At 50.7% G+C, this 12,372-nt stretch overlaps 1 protein-coding gene across 4 annotated transcripts in view; it reads left to right on the top strand.

Annotated features, from left to right (window-relative positions):
• Positions 1–12,372, top strand: part of SLC37A1 (solute carrier family 37 member 1) — a 57,698-nt gene that overhangs the window by 4,502 nt on the left and 40,824 nt on the right. For all 4 annotated transcript variants that reach the window (XM_059392409.1, XM_059392410.1, XM_059392408.1 and 1 more), the window contains exon 3: positions 9,040–9,121. In XM_059392409.1, the coding sequence (XP_059248392.1) occupies positions 9,040–9,121 (82 nt within the window). The remainder of the gene's footprint in view (positions 1–9,039; positions 9,122–12,372) is intronic.

Genomic DNA, 12,372 nt, shown 5'->3' on the forward strand with positions numbered 1-12,372 from the left:
TGTATGAACCCTGAGTGCGGTGAGTGGCTTAGCTGGGGCAGTACTTACTGAGAGAAGATGAAGGCTAAACAAGTTAGATGCAGACCAGAATACCGCTTCCTGTTTCGGGACCAAGCTCACGTCGCATGCTCTGACAGCCCTTCTCACGGTTGGGGCAGGAATCTCACGCCCCTAGAGGAAGAAGAGGGCAAGGGCAGAGACTGGAGCCAGCCTCTCTGTCCCGGAGCCCACCCGCCCAGAAGTTTCTCTTTCCTGTTGCTCTCTACTGGGAAGGAATAAGTTTTCCTCTATCCTCTTGGGCTCTTTCCTTGGGGACGTGCAAATTAAACTACAAAAGACAGATGTGATCACATATGCAGGGGAGGTTACAGAAAAATGTGACTCAGGTGGCTTCTGTGCCATCTTAGTAAGGGAAGAGGAGGAGGACAAGGGAAAAACAAGTGACTTTTCGGAAAGGTTCAGCGGGCCTTATGGGAACAGACGGGAGATAAGGTAGTGCTGTGGGCCTTTCTTTAGGTGAGCTGCTGGTGCTTCTCCTTTCCAGCAAGAAGAGTGTCTGCCCTGCTGCTCCCAGGGAGGGGGTTGCCGCACTTAAGTTCTTCTAGGTGGTTGTGCTTGTGGGCAGGTTAGAAATTAAAGGCACTCAGATTCCCTCCACTCAGAGCAGTTTCTGTGCCTTAGTGCCGCATCCTGGACCCCTTCATCTCTGCCCCGACAGCCCACCTGTGGCCCTCACACCCTTTCCTGCGTCTCAGGCCCCTGCTGGTCGGTGGCACTCACAGGGCCTCTGCGTCCCTCCCAGAGTGGTTCCCGTGTCGTTTCATTTCTCGTCTACCGGGCACCTGGTCGCCAGCTGTAGACACATCCCTTTCCTCTAGTGGGCGCTTCCCTTCAGTTTCCTTGTCTGTTTTGTTTTGATACAGTTTCCAAAATCACAGAAGAAAATTGTAAGACGATCACAAAGAGCCCCATGTCCTGTGCGTCACAGATTCATTCTTTTCTTCTCTCTTCTCTTCCTTCCCTTTTCTCAGGCTGAGGCCCTAGGGCTTCTCACACTTGAGTTTACATGTGCTTCCTCCCCCTGGGAACTTGTTAAAATGCGAATGCTTCCTCAGGAGGTCTGGGGTGGGGCCCAAGCGTCTGCATTTCCCAGGGGACAGGGTGCCCTGCGTCCGCAGACCGCACTCTGGGTGACAAGGGTGTAGCGTGTCTCTTCGTCTCTGCCTCGGACTTGCTCGTTGGCCTTTACTCTGTAGATCCCAGCTCCCGTCCCCAGAGGGACAAAGCTAGCTTGGACCTTCCTTCAGAGGCCTGGCGATGTCTTTCTCCCAGTGGGCACTGCCCTTGCTGACACCACCTTGATTTCCTTTGGGGACCTGACTCCTTTGTGCGCAGCTGTGGGACTAAAGCGGGCTGGCTGGGTCTTGGGACCCAGAGGAGGGCCCCGGAGGACCAGCCAAGAAAGCCCTCGGCCTCAGGCGGGATAGAAATCAGACACAAACCGAGAGGAAGTAAGAACGGAGTCTATTGAAGGTACAGAGAGAGTGTGGATACAGACAGCGCGTCCGGGAGACTCAGAAGGGAAGAAAGAGAGCGTGTCATGTTCGCTTGGGGCCTGGGGTTTTACTGACGGTGGTCTGGTGCCCGTGCCTCCTCAGTAACCCAGGAACAAAGCCAGTGTTGAGCTGTCCTCCGGAAGTCACTTGTGCCCTGGAGCCGGGGGTTTTGGTGAGTCCAAGGTTTTGGAAAAGTTCAAGATGACTCCCCCCGGTCACTCCTTAGATATCATCTGCTGTGCTGGAAAACTCTGAAGAAGTCATTAACTCCTCGGTGTTCATGCGAAAGACGGACGTTATCTGTTCTGTCACAGATGTGTAAGGGGCGGGGGCAGAGCTCTAGCAAAAACCGAAGCTGGAAGCGCCGGGAGAAAAGCCGTTTTCTATGGGGTCCTTTAGTTTCCCTGACTCAGTAGGTGCGACTGAGGCCCCCGAGGCTCTGTGTCCTTGACCTTTCTCCTTGGCCCACGGCCCCCAGGAGGCAGTCTGGGGCCCAGGGTGGGATACTGGTCTCGTGCTGGGGTGCTGAGTGTCAAGCAGAGTAAACCTTGGGTAGAGGGACTGTTGAATGTGGCCAGTCCAGCGGGGGCCAGGGCTCAGCTCCCAGACACACCTGCACACTCTGCCCATTTGCTTCTCCCTCCACCCTCTGTGTGTGTGTGTGTGTGTGACACACACACGCACACACGTATTTTTCTGAATCATTTGAGTCAGTTGTAGTCATCATGCCCTTTTATTTCTCAGTATGCTGGTGTGTGTTTCCTGGCGATAAGACATTCTCCTACAACTGCGCGTGAAGGTCAGAATCAGGGAATTTAACGTGAGGTAATGCTGTGATCTAATCCACGGTCCATATCAGAAGTCACAGCAGCCAACGTCCCAGGATGTCGTGTCCTGTGTCCCCTGGTCCAGGACCCCGTCCACAATCACATGTTGTGTTCCATTGTCCTGTGGGACTCCGTGTCCTTCAGTCGGAAGCTGTTTCTTGGCCTTCCCTTGTCCTTCATGACCTTGACATTTTTGAAGAGTACTGGCCATTTCTGTCATAGCCTGTCCCTTGTTGGGGTGTCTAGTTAGTATTTCCTCAGGACTGGATTCAGTAACGCTCTTCTGTTAGGAACAGCACGGAGGGCAGAGGATGTCTCGCTGCTGGTGAGGGGCTACAGACGCGGGCGCAGGAGGGGCTGGTCGGGAAGTAACGTATCAGGAAGACCCGGAGAGAAACAGCTACATGTGGTTCTGCACGTGGGCTTAATGCATGTGTGGTGTGTGTGTGTGCACGCATGTGTGGTACATGTACATGTGATGTGTGTTGGTTAGATGTGTGTGGTATATGTGATGTGTTTGTGCATGTCTGGTGTGTGGTGTGTGTGTGTGTATGGTGTGCATGTGTGTTGTGTTTGAGGTATGTGATACGTATGGTGTATATGTGGTGTGTTGTGTTTGTGTGTGCGTGTGTTTGCTGTGTGTGTGTGTGTGTGTGGTGTGTGCTGTCTGAGTGTGGGCTGTGTGATGCATGTGAGTCACATACCACACCCAGTCGGCTCAGAGGCCCTGGATGAAGCGGCGTTCAGGGTAGGGAGCACTGGGTGCTGGGTGTCGGGCTCCGCGGGTCTCGGGCTCTGCGTGCGGTCTCCCGTGGAGGGACCCAGGCACCCTGGAGTCCGGACCGATGTGAGGACTGGGCCGCAGGCGCGGTAGGAGGAGCCAGGACTACTTCGTACCAGAAATGATGAGCCGAGTCTGGAGGGACTTGAGATTTAAAGTAAATGATGCTAGTGGTGGATTAGTCCGATGGACAGAACAAGAACCCCGGAGCGGCAGGGCTGTAAGTGCGGGCACGAGGGTGAGAAAGGAAGCCCCGCCCCCAGGGGATGCCTGCAGCTCCCCACCCCCCAGGCCCGCGCCCTTTGAGATCCTCAGGATCAGACACTGCGAGGGGAGACCAGAGGGACAGGATGCCCGTGTCAGCTCTACGTGTGTCTCCGCAGACTCCGTGTTAGTTACACAGAGGGGAGAAGCGCCGCTTCCTGGACGGCAGACTGGGCACGGGGCCGCTGGGGCAGAGGGCCGCTTGAGCAGGTGGTCCGTGCCAGCATCTCTGACATCCCGTCTGTGTCTAGGATGCTCTGGGAAGGTGTCCCATCGTAGCTCTGTGTGGTTTCCTTGTTCCCAAGTTAAGGACGCCTTTGGACAAACTCCCATGCCAGATCCTACCGCCCAGTAACTGTCCCCTACAGTGTTGGTCTCCCCCGTTGGCCTACGACTCCGACGAGTACCGCTGCAGCTGGAAACAGACGCTGTGTCCTTCATCTCGGGCAGAAGCAGGCTGCCGTCCGGGAGCACACGCGAGGCTGGAGACCATGTCTGCGAGGCTCTGAGGTGCACACCGGGCCTGTGCTGTCACTGCCGAGATGCACTTTTGCTTTGCTAGAAACTTTGCATCAACCCCAGCACCGTTCTTGTGCTGATTGATGCAAATAAGGCCACCGCTAGACAGAACCGCAGAGTACTAGCAGGTGGAAGAGTCAGAGGGTTCTGTAGCTCCCTTGTAATTGTACATGTTTCCTGTTCCAAGCCCAAATGTGACATTGAACAAAAACACCAGTATCAGATTGCATTCGTGTCCCGAGGCTGCTGTAACAGCCCCACACACGACAGAGGCTGCAAGTCCAGACCCAGGTGTTGGTGGGGCTGCGCGGCTCCCAAGGCTCCAGGGAAGGATCCCTCCTGCCTCCTTCAGCTTCTGGGGGTGCCTGGTGGTCCTTGGCCTTCCTTATCTCGGCTCTGCCTCTGTGATCACGCTGCCGTCTTCCTGTCTGTCCCTGTATCTTCCATAAGGCCTTTGTAAGGATGTCAGTCATTGGATTAAAGATCTCGTGTGGTCTCAGGTCATACGTGGGTTCAGTATGGCCTCAGCTTCACTAATTACATCCCCAGGACTCGATTTCCAAATAAGGTCATGTTGTGAGATTTTCGGTTGGACTTGAATTTGGGGGGGCAGAGGATTCAACCCAGTGCAAAGTGGACGGTCACAATCATCCACAGTCCTGCTTCGTAGAGCATAAAGGAAGACAGAAAATGAGGGTAGAATTAATTACAGGCCAGGAAAAGCAATCAGGAAGGTTGTGTAGGACTTTGGTCCTATAACCCCAGGTAATCCCGTGGAAGTAAAATGTCTTCCAGACCTTCTGGAAGGGAACCGTCAGCCCGGGATGCTGACTCTTCCCCTCCACAAATCCTGTGTCACAACGAAGAGGAAAGGACGGGAGGAAGGGCCGGGTTAGAAGTCGGGGCACCGGAGTCCGCCCCGACACTGGCTCCACAGAAGGAGGGTTTTCTGGTTCAGAATCTCCAGGAAGGAGGCAGCAGCCCAGAGGTGGTGGGTGGAGGCCCAGGTTGGCCACTAAGTCTGGATAAGCTAGACAGACTGTCCTCTAGGGCTGCAGGCGTATCGGGATCCCTGGGGCTCTTCAGATGTGATCTGGACACACACAAGAGCTCTTTATTTCTAGGCTTATTTATCCTACTTAATAAATATATTTAATAAGGATCAATTACTTGTACATAGAATATTCTGTTTATGTCTGGGAAGAGACTGGAGAGTGTGAACCCAGGGCCCATTGAAATCAAGTCACTCTATCAAAATCCTTAGCCGGGTGACAATGACATTCACATTTTCCTGGTTCGTAACACACCTGAGACCCGGGGTCATGCAGCATCCTCGAGGCCTCCATTCTTCTCTGGGACCCTGATCTGGGAGGTGCTGGGCTGACTTGGTCCCAGAATTTCGTCCGTGCTCCCTGAGCAGACTGCAGAAGGGGGCCCTGAGCCCAGGTGGGACCAGCTCGGGGTCCCTGCAGGGCTGGAGCCCTGCCTTGTGCCCTTCCACTGCCCGTACCTCTGCCGTAGGTGACTATCCACTTGGGTGGGCTCTCTGTCTGAAAGTCATTGGCCTTTTCATGCCGGAAACAGGCAGGTATTTCAGGAGTGGGGGCCAGCCTTGCCTTCCTGGCAGGGCCCCTGCTCTGCTCTCTTGCCAAGTTCTCTTCCCACTGACCTGTTTTCTTCCCCAACAAGTGCTTTTCCAGAGAGGGGTTCCAGCTTGGACGTTGGAATGAACTTTTCTCTTCTTGCCCAGGGTCTTCTTTTCTCTAGTCTCTGATTCACCTCAGTCTTGCTCTGGGGCTGCTTTTGCATAAACCAAGAAGAGCACCCGGCCTCAGGCCAGGCTTTCTGCCGCCATCTGCCTTGTTCATAGCGTGTCTGTGGTCACCAAGTTTCTCATGGAGGCCAGTGAGATATTTATATTCCTGCCTTGCATGTGTCCTTCTTAAAAAGTTGCACAGAAGCTCAAAGTAAAAAATAGGTGTGCTCTTAAATGCCCAGGATACAGGCTTACAGGAAATTTGTACTTCATGCTCTTACTAACCAGTTAATGGTTTCTTCGTGTCTACTCCATGAACTGTGTGTTCACCTTCCGCGTCCCAAATCTCTCTTTGATTGTAGTTATGTTTTTATAAGTATTGAAACAGTTTTAATTTGCACAAAGCAAAAGTGGTGAAATTTTTAAATGTATTATGGTGATGTTGCAAATAGGATTAGTAATTGATATAGGATTGAGGGACTAATATACATATAAGATGATTTAAAATACAGTTACAAGGTATTGTTTGTTTATGTGTGTATGTATTTTCATCTTATTTATTTATTTTAATTTTAATATTTATTTATTTTGTATGTATGTATTTTATTTATTTGGTCCTTCATCCCCATCACCTAGTTCACCCCTCCCCCGCCTACTTTCCCTCTGGTGACCGCCAGTGTGTTTTCCAGAGTTATGAGTCTGTTTCTGGTTTGTGTCTCTCTTTCTTTTTCCCCCTTTGCTCATTTGTTTTCTTTCTTAAATTCCACATATGCATGAGATCATACGGTATTTGTCTGTCTTCGACATTCTTCGCTTAACTCTCTAGATCCATTCATGTCATTGCAAATGGTAAGATTTCATTCTTTTTTAGGGCTGAGTACTATTCTGTATATACACACATCCCACTTCTTTATCCATTCCTCTCTCTGTGCACACTTGGGCTGCTTCCATATCTTGGCTTCTGTAGATACTGCTGCTGTAAATGTAGAGACACACATGTCCCTTTGAATTTGTGTTTTTGTATTTTTGGGGTAAATACCCAGTAGTGCCAATACTGGATAGTACGGTAGTTTCATTTTTAACTTTTTGAGGACCCTCCATACTGTTTTCCAGAGTGGCCGCACCAGCTTGCATTCCCACCAGCAGTGCAGGAGGCCCCCCTTTCTCCACATCCTTGCCAACACCTGTTGTTTCCTGACTTGTTCATTTGAGCCATTCTGACTGGTGTGAGGTGGGATCTCACTGTGGTTTTGATTTGTGTTTCCCTGATGATGAGTGATGGTGAGCATCTTTTCATGTGTCTGTTGGCCATCTGGATGTTTTCTTTGGCGAAATGTCTGTTCATGTCCTCTGCCCATTTTTAAATTGGATTGTTAGTTGTTCGGTGTTGAGTGGTTGAAGTTCTTCATAGATTTTGGATACTCACCCTTTATCAGGTATGTCATTTGCAAATATCTTCTCCCGTTCTGTAGGTTGTCTTTTAGTTTTGTTATTTCCTTGGCTGTGCAGAGGCTTCTTACCTTGATGAAGTCCCAGCAGTTTATTTTTGCTTTTATTTCCCTTGACTCAAGAGGCATATCTAGAAGGATATTGCTAGGGCTGATGTCAGAGGAAGTACTGTATGTGCTCTCTTCAAGGATTTTTACCTCTTCAGACCAATATCTCTCATGAATATAGATGCGAAAGTCTTCAACAAAATGTGAGCAAACCAAATCCAACAAAATATAAGAAAAACCGTGTGTCACAATCTAGTGGCATTTATTCCTGGGATGCTGGGGTAGCTTGGTATTCAACAATCAATGTGATATTTCACATCAATAAGAGAAGGTATAAAAATCATCTGATCATTTCAGTAGATGCAGAAGAAACATTTGACAAGTCCAACATCTGTTGGTAAACCTTCATCAAAGCAGGTCTAGAGGAACATGCCGTAACATAATAAAGACCTTCCATGAAAAACCTACAGAGAACATCACACTCAGTGGGGATAAACAGAACTTTCCCCGAAGGTCAGGAAAATAGCAGGGATGTCCTCTCTCCCCTCTGTTCCTCTACATAGACAGGAAGTCCTGGCACCAGCAGTCACACAATAAAAAGAAGTAAGAGGCATCCAGATTGGTAAAGAACTCAAACTCTCACTATCTGCAGATGACATGATACTATGTATAGAAAACCTGAAAAGAGTCCACCAAAAAACTGCTAGAACTGGTAAGTGAATTCAGTAAAGTCACAGGATACAAAATTAATAGACAGAAGTGTGTTGCATTTCTATACATTAATAAGCAGCAGTAAGTAAAATTAAGGAAACAATCCCATGTACAATTGCACCAAAAACAATAAAATATCTGGGAATAAACTTAACCAAAGATGTGAAAGGTCTGTACTCGGAAAACTATAAACCCTGATGAAAGAAGTTGAAGACGACACAGACATGGAAAGGCACCCCGTGCTCATGGATTGGAAGAACAAATATCCGTACAGTGTCTGTACTACCCAAAGCAATCTACGGATTCAGTGCCGTCCCTATTAAAGTAGCAACAGCATTTTTCACAGAACTAGAACAAACAATCCTAAAACATGTGTGAATCCACAGAACCCCCAAACAGTCAAAGCAATCTTGAAATGAAAAAACTGGAGGAATCGCAATCCAGATTGCAAGATACACTACGGAGCGGTCGCGATCAGAGCAGTACAGTACCTGGCACAGAACCAGACACAGTTGCTGACCAGACACAGGTTAGTGGAATGGGACAGAGAATCCAGAAATGGACCCTCAACTCTGTGGGCAACTCATCTTCAGCAAAGGAAGCAAGAATAGCAACAGGACAAAGACCATCTCTTCAATAAATGGTGCTGGGAACACTGGACAGCCACATGCAGAAGAATGGGACTTGGCCACTCTCTTACACCACACACAAAAATGAACTCAAAATGGATGAAAGACCTCAGTGTGAGACCTGACCCCATAAAAATCCCAGAGGAGGGGCACCTGGGTGGCTCAGTGGGTTAAAGCCTCTGCTTTCAGCTCAGGTCATGATCCTGGGGTCCTGGGATTGAGCCCAGCGTTAGGCTCTCTGCTACGCAGGGAGCCTGCTTACCCCCACCACCCCGCCTGCCTGTCTGCCTACTTGTGATCTCTGTCAAATAAATAAATAAAATCTTTAAAAAAAAAAAAAAATCCCGCAGGAGAGCGCAGGCAGGACTTTCTCATCATTCTCAGACATCGGCCCTGGCAACATTTTTCTAGGTTGGTCTCCAGAGACCAGGGAGATACAATGTAATCTTAATGCGTCTTGTGTTAACTTATGTCATCCCTGCCTCCGTTCTGTGTTGCAGGTACAGAGCCTTCATTTTTATTTTGACATTTTTGCTGTATGCAAGTTTCCACTTATCCCGAAAGCCTATCAGCATAGTTAAGGTAAGAAAGCATAAAAAGCACAGTTTCGTATCCTGCCTGTAGTTTCTGCCGGGAGCTGGGAGCTGGTAGCTACTCGAGGAGCCAGTTCGGGAATGGGGGAGGGGCAGGAGAAGGGGTGGGGGGCGGGGCCATGGAGAAAACAGGTGGTTTTAGAATCAAGTTATCCTGCTTTGATTGTTAGTTTCTCTTTTCTGAAACAAAAATCTTGGACATGCTTTTAGGGTTTATCGTTTTAGAGGTAATATGCTTTCAGTTGTAGTAACTGACAGTTGCAGAATTCTAAAGCTTAATCAAATATTTACTCTGTGACCTTCCCTCCAAATACATCCTGTCTTAAACTGTTCCCCGAAGTGCCTCTACGATCGCTGTCCTCTAAGTCTGGCCATGGTGGTGGCTCTCTTGTTATTCTGAGAACCCCGAGCTTCTGTTTGAGTGACGGGAGAGCAGAAAGTTGCTCAGCAGGCATTTAACTACACTTTGAGAAAAGAAGATTAAAGTAGACAAGCCTACGTAATAGCCAGTTACAACTGGGAAGAAACAGGTCGTTTTCTTACCCTCTTAGAAATGACATCATTTTGCCTATAAACTCTCAAAAGGCTGTAGGCTGTTGACTCTTGATTGTAGAAGGAACAAGGAAATTGTCCAGTGCCAAAGACTGCCCCCTCCCTTGCCTAGTCGTGGGCAGGGACACGGATCCAGCGCTGTAATTCTGACCTTAGCAGCCACGCTTCCTTCATGCCCACCACGTGGTTGAGCGCCGGCCTCTCAGTCTTCAGGCCGGTGGGAGCAGCAATGCCAAACGAGGCTGTTGCTCCTGTGGACAGTTTTGTGTTCCCCCTTCTCCAGTAATGCCCAGGGGACTTGAAAACAGCATCCATCTATGCAGAGGGTTCTGCAGGACCTCGCTGACCTCGCGTAAGCAGGAACCTTCGGTGCCCTTCGCGTCACTTGCAGAATTCTCAGGTTTTTGATATACCAAGTTTTAATGGCTGTGGAAATGTTTGCAGACTTTTAAAAATGTGGTTTTCAAAGAAGAGACAAGAGAGAGCGGGCTTTAATGCATCCAGCCAGGCACTCTAAAATCGTTCCAAGGACTAGCCACCACATTTATTTATTTATGTTTGAAGATTTTATTTCTTCATTAGAACACACAAGCAGCGGCAGAGACAGAGGCAGAGGGAGAAGCAGGCTCCCCTCTGAGCTGGGAGCCCAATGTGGGGCTCGATCCCAGGACCTGGAGATGATGACCTGAGCCGAAGGCAGATGTTCAATCATCTGAGCCCCCCAGGCACCCCAGCTGCTCCATTTAAATATCACCACTCACTCTCTGTCTTCCGTGTTAGGGAAACACACGCACAGCTCAAGGAAAGGCAAGTGATAGAAGTGGAGGAGATTGTTGAAGAGGTCCCAGCAAGCGCCGTGGGGCTGAAGGAGCGGGAGTGCTTGGGGAGCCTGCTGGGGTTTCAGGATCGAGCTCGGATGTGGGGGTGGACGCCTGGAGTAGCCGATGGAGCGTGGGCCCTCACCACGAAGCCCCAGCCCGGGGGGCAGAGGCTCTGCTGGGACGCAGGCGGTGTGGGGAAGGCGGGCTGCCTGTTGGAGGATCGTCGTCGCAGGACAGGACATGGGGACTTGATGTGATATTGTGAGGGGCCTCGCGTAGCCAGGAAGGAATGTAGCATTGCCGTAGGGCGCACTCCCAGTGTCCCTGTTGGGAGTTTGGGGCGCACTGATGATGGACGTCTTGATGAGGCAGGGTCCTGCCAGCCCTTCTGAAAGCATCTGTTGGTCACAGGGTTTGTCGTGACCTGCGGTGTGACAGGGTGGCCTGTTTGCCATTTGACACGGAGTCCTCACAGTGGCCTGGGGACTCGGGGGCCCAGTCCCCTCATGCAGGGCGGTGCCAGGTCTGGTGAGTTGGGCAGGGTCTCTGCTCTCAAGCCCTGAGCTGCGGGATTTGAAGGGCGTTGAGGATCTCAAACACGCCCACGGGCCCGCAGCCCGATTTTCTCCCACGCACAGATTTCCCGACTTAGCGCCTTAGTTGTGCCTGGACACGGATGGGCCTCACGCACAGTCTCCTAAGATCGATCCGGACGTCCCCCTACAAACGTCAGCCTCAACTTTGTAACGCCTCACAAAGCTTCGACATGCTTAGCGCGTCTTACTTATAAAACTACAGCTACGGATGATTCCGGTGACCCAAGGAATAGCTTGAACTATCTGTAGTCTGTATTCGCTAGCACACGAGAAGCAAAACAAAGTGAAAATGTATTTGCTTACCTGGAATTGATCACCGGTGGTTGTGAATTATAAAACGGTTTATATCCCTCAATGACATTCAAAGAGTGGCGTGACATAAGACATTGTGGTGTAGCAAAAAGAAAACAAAGGTGGCGGTGACGGACACGGGCCGGGCGGCAGTGACGGACACGGGCCGGGCGGCGGCGGCGGACACGGGCCGGGCGGCGGACACGGACACGGGCCGGGCGGCGGCGGCGGACACGGGCCGGGCGGCGGCGGCGGACACGGGCCGGACGGCGGCGGGATCAGGCGCAGCCCTCCTCCCTTCCACTGCCGTCCCAGCCCGGCCTCCCGTGCCCCCCGCGGGAACGGCGACCCCGACGGGTCTGAGTGTCCGCGCCCGGTCCTCTCTGGGCGCACAGAGCCCGGAAGGCGGAAGCTGTGGAATGCTCAGTGACAGATGGAAGACGGCGCGGCACAGCCCGGCTCTGGGTGGGAGGATTGCTCTCTAGAAAGGCCAGTGTCCCGGGATGAAGGCGGCTGCAGCAGAATGTCTCGGCAGGCCTTTTGCACCGAACAAAATCAGCCCAAGAATTTATGTGGCAAAATGTCCAAGGAAAGTGTGGAAAAGATAGCATTTTTAAGCCAGTACAATCAAATTTTTATGGTACGGCATGAGAACAGACCGAGAGGTCAGGGAAGGGAGTAGGAAATACGGCGTGGTGGACAGAGAAGGGGGAACACTGGAGCATCTTTAGCAAACGGCGTGAGCGCGGCTGGCTGTTGTCTAGAAGAACGGAGTTGAATCCCTAGCTTACAAAAATGGATGGGTGGATGGAAGATTAAGTGTAATAAATAAGTAAAAATCCACGAACAAAATGATGTCCGTCGGAGAGGTGTGAAGTTGGCAGAGCAGAAGGAAGACCCCAGAGGGGGAGGAGAGTAAGTTCACAGACAAGGAGCCTGAATCCCGCCAGACTGGATGAGCCGTGTGCGAGCTGGCCAGT

The sequence above is a fragment of the Mustela nigripes genome, chromosome 2, assembly GCF_022355385.1.
Source record: "Mustela nigripes isolate SB6536 chromosome 2, MUSNIG.SB6536, whole genome shotgun sequence".
Classification (NCBI taxonomy): Eukaryota; Metazoa; Chordata; class Mammalia; order Carnivora; family Mustelidae; genus Mustela; species Mustela nigripes.